Below are 7307 nucleotides of genomic sequence, written 5' to 3'. Positions count from 1 at the left end.
AGAGTAAAATCCAAAAAATTAGGTAAAGAGGTATGTGTTTTTTCAAACATTCCACTAGGCAAAGCAAGCTATGTCAATATCACTGTATCGTGTACTAACTTGAATTACATTAAGAAAGTTGTAAAAAAGAGTGCAACATCCTTTGATCTTATGCTTCTCATGTTTGATTTGTGGGCCTAGCCATTGGTGCGATAGAACTTTAAGCGGTTTTGAGCTCTTTCACACATATGAGATCCCTTGACAAATACTTTACTATTACACAGCAGCTTATGCTCAATGTGTGTGAAATAGTCGAGGACTATGTTCTCCTTGCCCATGTCAAGACCACTCACCTTCTGAGATGATGACAATGTTTTTTTACAAAAAAAAACCGAAACGAGATGATTTGTATTATTCAGAAAATGGCGGAGGGATTTCAGTTAATTTTAGACTCAATATAGATGATATGCTTTTCCTCCAGTCCAGACTAACCAACTGGAGTGCCTTTTACGTTAGGCTCCAAAATATGGTCTATAAGTCCCGCGCTACCATGTGAATCCTTTCTTACAAAAGCTAGATTGGAGAGTACTACATTTGACCTTACCCCCCCCCCCCCAAAAAAAAAACATGTGCTTTGGGAGAAGAGAAGGGGTAGTTGGATTAGGTAACTTGTATGTCTTGCCAATTCATTGAATGCGATTAAGGTGATGGGAAAGGAATGAATATTATTAAGGGGGGGGAAAGCTTAAGGATCTAATTGTGCATACTTGGAAGTAGAGCAATGTGGGGGTAGTTGCCAGGTGGTACAACGCAGTGGTGGGCGGGCAGGCGGACAGAATGTGAAATTAAGACCTGCGCACGTATGAACCGGCACGTGCTGCCACAGAGGCTGTCTGTCACACGTTCGGGAGGTTGAAAAGGATGCTTCGGTGTGTCCAATAAAGTAATGATGTTATATATAAATAAAAAACGCCAAATCTGAAAAAGGGACCCCTGTCCGGCGATCAACGTGAAGAGGCGAGGTCCTTGTGACGATGCGTGTACGCGAGCCTCGGGAGGCGTGCTCGTGCATGTGGCCATCGTGTCCGCAGGTCAGTCTTCTCGCAGCTACGCTGAAGCGTGGGAACGCGCGCTATAAAAAAAACCCGAGTATTTTGAAAAATATTATCAAATTTAAAACTTTAAGGTAAATGTTTTTATACTATATATTGAAAAAAAAGACTGAAGTCTCTTTCTTTCTCACAGTTCCCATAGAAGGCTTGAAGCCCATAATTCTCTCTCTCTCTCTCTCTCTCTCTCTCTCTCTCTCTCTCTTTCTTTCTCACAGTTCCCATTGAAGGCTTGAAGCCCATAATTCTCTCTCTCTCTCTCTCTCTCACATACACACAACTTTTTTCTCTTTCTACACATATGCATGCAGAATTTTCTCTCTCTTTCTCTCTCTCTCTCTCTCTCTCTCTCTCTCTCACATACACACGACTTTTTTCTCTTTCCATACATCTCGCCACGTTTGCTTGGTTACTCTTTTGTAGTATAGTTCTCCTTCGTAGTGTAGTTCTCCTCCTATTTAGGGATGTGTAATACACATCTGTAATGTTTTTTTGAAAGGAAGTAATTAGTGGGTTCAAATTTACTTAGAGCATGTGCCTCTTTCACCTTTAAATTCTCTCTCTCTCTCTCTCTCTCTCTCTCTCTCTCTCTCTCTCTCTCGCACACACACGCACGACTTTTTTCTCTTTCTACACATACGCATGCACAATTCTCTTCCTCCCCCCTCTCTCTCTCTCTCTCTCTCTCTCTCTCTCTCTCTGTTGCGTGTCCATACATCTCGCCATGTTTGCTTGGTTACTCTTCCGTAATATAGTTCCCCTTCTATTTAGGGATGTGTAATACCCATCTGTAATGTTTCTTGTAAGGAAGTATTTAGTGGGTTCAAATTTACTTGCAGAGAGAGAGAGAGAGAGAGAGAGAGAGAGAGAGAGAGAGAGAGAGAGAGAGAGAGAGAGAGAGAGAGAGAGAGAGAGAGAGAGAGAGAGAGCACGCCTCTTTTCACCTTTAAATTCGAAGGTACAAATTTTTTATACTATATATAAAAAAAAAGGTTGAAGTCTCTTTCTTTTTCACAGTTCCCATTGAAGCACATATTTCTCTCTTTCTCTTTCTCTCTCTCTCTCTCTCTCTCTCTCTCTCTCTCTCTCTCGTGTGGCCATACATCTCGCCATGTTTGCTTGGTTACTCACACATGCTATGACTCTCTCTCTCTCTCTCTCTCTCTCACACACACACACACACAAACACGCATGACTTTTTTCTCTTTCTATACATATGCATCACAATTCTCTCTCTCTCTCTCTCTCTCTCTCTCTCTCTTTTGCGTGTCCATACATCTCGCCATGTTTTCTTGGTTACTCTTCCATTGTATAATTCCCCTTCTATTTAGGGATGTGTACTACCCATCTGTAATGTTTCTTGAAAGGAAGTAATTAGTGGGTTCAAATTTACTTGCACAGAGAGAGAGAGAGAGAGAGAGAGAGAGAGAGAGAGAGAGAGAGAGAGAGAGAGAGAGAGAGAGAGAGAGAGAGAGCACTCTTCTTTACCTTTAAACTCTCTCTCTCTCACACACACACTTTAACTCTGCCTAAATGGCCTACAAAGAGGGTGGTACATACCAGTGAAGCACGTGAAAATGGGTTAAATGTTTGTCAAGAAAATTAAGCCTAGTTCTGATGCCCCACCTCACTTCCTAGAGGCTTGATTTTTGATGGGCACCCTTGCCCTTCAAAATTGACGGGTTTGGTAAAGTATAGCTAGTTTTTTGTATTTCAATGTAATTTTTGACGTGCATTTAAAAAATTTGCAAGTATTTTACGACCAAAATGATTAAAAACGGGTGTGACCAAAAGCAGTCATGTCTCCGCACTTGAAATTTTTTTTTTCAACCCTTGAAATTAAAGGCAATGTTTAGACTTAAGTGGGATTTAAACTTGAAAATCACTTGAAATCATACCAATATCGAAATTTATAAGTAAAATGTACAAATTTCATCCCTTAAAATTAAAGGCAACGTGGAACTATTCTGACCAGGATTTCTGAATTTCAATGGAGAAAATTAGTTTTTTTTTTGGTATTGCAAGTTTTTTTTTTTGGGTATTGCAAGGGTTATTTTAGAGACGGAATGTATGCCATTAGGCCTGCGGGTATTGAACCCGGGCTGTTGTGAAGAGCGCCTTACCGCCAGGCCATCTCCCCCAGCTAGGTTGGATGATTTTCCAAAAAAGGAAAAAAGAAGAATGCATGTTTATTGATATTTATTTGGAAAATTGTGAAATCAAACTTACCACACACACATACCAATGATACCACGTGGCAAGGTGTGTGAACAAAGCAAGTCAGCCGCTGTCTCTCTCTCTTTCACAAACGTCACTCTCTCTCTTACACACACACGCACTCTCTCTCAAAGCGACAATGTAGATTATCGTCATTATTGACTCAAAAGCTGTTCAGCTACACGCGGGTTTCCACCAATCTCTAATTCCTCCTCCGAGCTTCCATTGCCACCTGCGTCGCCTGCTACTGAGACCAGAAGCCCCAAGCCGCACATCAATCATGGGAAAGCTTCGTGACTGGTGGCCCTCTGATGAGCTCCTCAGCGAACGCAAGAGATCGTTCCGGAGCTCTCTTACCCCTATTGAACGCAGCCAGCCGCCCTCTACCCTAAGGCTGGCCGAGGCGGCAGCCGCCCTCAACGCCGACTATCATACTGCGCCCTCCACCACACCGCCCGCCGCCGCCGCCACAAGCAACACCACCTGCAGCGACCCATCTCCGCCCATCTCCACCTCGTCAGTATTGCGTTCTTCTAGAATTAGCAGCAAGGCCCTCTCCCGGCCTGCAATCAAGCTCACCAACTCTCACGACCACAAGGCGGAGCTTCTTCGGAAATTGCTCAGTACTAATTCCACGTCCACCTCCTGCAGCGATTTGCTGCAGCAAGCCCACAATCCATCTCCGAGCTCGCCCTTGCAAGCTGCAGCCATCAAAGGATCCTGCAAGCCCTCCGCTAAGGCCCCGCCGCCATCCAGAAGGGAGAAGGTCCTCGGCCTGCATCAAATCCACGACCACCCCATCAACAAGCAGTCCTTGACACGCCGGGAGATCCACATCTACTCCGAGAGGCAGAGACGCAAGGGCATGACCTATCTCTATTCTACACTACTGAATCTCTTGCCAGAAGCCAAACCTAAGGTAACCTTCTTGCAACCAAAAAAATAATAATAAAACCCTACATTTCATAAATAATTATAAGCCATTATCGGATATGGGTTTTTGATTCATGTCTGCTTTTAGCCTTTAATTAAACTTCCGATTAGTACTATCAAGGAATACGCCCTTGCAATCCAACCCCTATAATTAGGGGTCATTGGAACAGTCATGTTCTTAATTAACCTTGCAATCGATACTCGCACAATTACATATGGGGTTGGAACAATCAATGTGTGCTGTTAATTTTTAATTAATCAAGCCTAAGGTTACAGTCTCGTAAGAAAACCTTTGAAGACACCTTAGTATATCCGTTAAATCGCTCATTTTTTGTGCTTCTAGCGTAGATTAACCTTGCAATTGATACTAATTAAGCCATACACAGTACTTTACGAGTATACGGGTTGGAACAATCAATGTGCTGTTATTTGTAATTAACCTTGCAAGTGATACTAATTACACTTAAAATCCAGCTTTGTATATATTAATTGGAACGATTAACGTGTGTTCTCATCCTTAATTAACCTTGCAATTGATATTCATTCACTCATTCCGTGAGCTTAGAGTAAGATTATGATTTGAGTGGCTGGTGTGCATCATAATTTGCCGTTAAATTACTTATCGGCTTAAGCCTTAAGCTAAAAATACACGTAAGCTTCGATAGATCTATGAGTGCAGTGAGATTATCCTTGAATTTGTGATATACTCTGATATCGTCATTATATGCATGCATTTTATAATTGGATTCCAGAGTGCTTGCATTTTACGTTTTAATGCATGTTTTCCAAATTTATCTTCTAAGCACATGCTTAATCATCATGTAATTCCACTTAATTACGCCATGACAATTTATTATATGTTTTCAATTACTTTTGTCACAGACGGACAGGTGCACAGTCTTGACAGAAGCCATGGATTACATCCGCATGCTGCGAGCGCAAGTGGAGGATTTGGGGCGCCAAAAGACAGAAATCCTAGTGTCATTAGGGGAGCACCTCAACCTAGATTATGCATTCGTGGCTGATGGAGAGGCAGCCAACTCGTCGCTAATCACAGAGATTAGCGATGAGATTAAGGAGGAAGTGCTATTAGCAGCAGATGTGGCGGTGAGAGTATGCGGCAGGGATGCCTTCATTACACTGAACAGTCGGAAGAAGAGAGGGGTGTGGTCAGGGATTCTGGAGATTTTGCACGAGCAAGACATGGAGCTTCTCAATGTGACCCTCTCCACGAGCAATGAGATGGATTACCATTGCATCCATGCAAGGGTAAGCTTCTAGTTCAACACTAACGGCACTGCAGCAGCTACTAGTTTCTGTAATCAATGGTGTCATCGGATGTTGTAATTAGCCTTAATCAGACGTTCCGTAGATGTGTAATTAGCCATAATCGGACGTGTAATTAGCCATAATTGGATGTGTAATTAGTCACGATTAGATGTTCGTTAGATGTGCATGTGTTTAGCCATAATTCGATGTGTAAATTATCAGAATTAGATGGATGATTAGTCATAATTAGTTGTATAGTTAATCAGCCGCATAATTGGTTGCTCATTAGATATGTGATTAGTCATAGGTAGACGAGTAATGGGTCATAATTAGATGCGATTAATCACAATTAGGTGTGTAATCAAGCCGAGTGTACCCATGTAACGGCAGCTCTTGCGAGGATTTGATATTTAATACAGCACTTTAACCTATCTGGTTAGGCAGACATTAATTAGTGAAGCTGTTTCGATTTGTTTGTTGCGTTGGTACACCAAAATATTCGATTATAACTCTTGTCATTTAATTATCTAATACTGAGCGTCCATGCAGATGGCAACCGCAACCGATTTCCGAAGCCAGGAATTGCAGAAGATGTTGCAAGATCTGATTCTCAGCCATGCCATTCTTGATTAAATACAACCAAGCATTGATGCATCATCTCGTGTGCTTAATCTTGTGCTTAATTGCATTGCTTAATCTTACGATTAGATGAAAACAACTCCTTTAATTAACGATTACTTATTAACTCAGTAGTCTCGTGGTTAATTACATGCAATAAGTCACCTTAAATCTTGTCGTCAAATTAAATCTAAGGGTGGAAGGAATGCACCTTTTTCTCAATGATTACTCTTATGGGACGACTCTTTTAACTCATTTCATTGATTAATTTGATACGGTATTGCTCTTAATTAACAAGGCAATAACATGTGCATGGATGATGGTGTACAAGGATTAGGCCCTTACATTCCTAGTTCTAATTGTAGCCAAGTTTTAAAAAAGGTTTTGACGTAACATCAAGTATATAAGTAGAGGCAAAACCCTTGCATCCTTAGCCTTCTCCTTCTCCTTCTCCTCCTTCTCGTGGTGGTTCTTGGTCTCAGGTTTGATTTTTGACCGGCATCCTTGCCCTAAAATATTGACGGGTTTGGTGAGTTTGATTTTTTATAGGCACCCTTGCCCTTCAAAATTGACAGCTTTGGTGAAATATAGTAAGTTTTTTTTTTTGAATTTTAGTGTAATTTTTCATGGGCATTTTAAAATTTTACAAGTATTTTACGGTGAATATGCTCAAAAGCGGGCATGACGTTTGTCAAAAAGCAACTATGCTTGGCCTTCAACACATGCTTTGATTGAATTTGTTTGAAGAGTCAAATTTCCAATGGATATAATTTTTATTGGAATCCGCATGCCTCATGTTAATTGTACAGTAATAAGTTATGAGAATGTCAAATTTATACGAGCTTGATGATGCAATCCATGTTTTCTTGGTGGTTGGTTGTTGATTCTATGTGTTGTCGTATCCCTGGAGTAGAATCCAAAATAATTTACATCAATCCTTTCAATCCAAAATAATTTACATCAATCCTTTCTTTTTCGTAAGGAACCTTACATGCCTAGTCCTCCTCCAGAATTTTTAAAAATGGTTTATTGGTTTCATTTTCTTTTCTTGTTCATAATTTTCCACATGACATTGTACCCTTTGAAATTTTGTTCATTTACAATGACCTTGACATTGAGGTTTAAACCTCCCATGTTAATTTATCAAAACCCCTTAAGGATGTGCACAATCTAATCAAATTT

At 40.9% G+C, this 7307-nt stretch overlaps 1 protein-coding gene across 1 annotated transcript; it reads left to right on the top strand.

The window, feature by feature from the left end:
• Positions 1-3436: 3436 nt before the first annotated feature.
• LOC147608182 (transcription factor MYC3-like) lies at positions 3437-6255 on the top strand. Its single transcript, XM_086789291.1, has 3 exons — positions 3437-4224; positions 5121-5507; positions 6057-6255. The coding sequence occupies exons 1-3, from the start codon at positions 3586-3588 to the stop codon at positions 6138-6140; spliced, it is 1110 nt and encodes a 369-aa protein (XP_086645417.1). The 5' UTR covers positions 3437-3585; the 3' UTR covers positions 6141-6255.
• Positions 6256-7307: the final 1052 nt, after the last annotated feature.

The sequence above is a fragment of the Cibotium barometz genome, chromosome 53 (genome assembly GCF_041138505.1).
Source record: "Cibotium barometz isolate CiBa-2024 chromosome 53, ASM4113850v1, whole genome shotgun sequence".
In the NCBI taxonomy this organism is placed as follows: domain Eukaryota; kingdom Viridiplantae; phylum Streptophyta; class Polypodiopsida; order Cyatheales; family Cibotiaceae; genus Cibotium; species Cibotium barometz.
The sequence above is the reverse complement of the archived record's forward strand: the minus strand, read 5'-3'. Positions and strand labels throughout refer to the sequence as shown.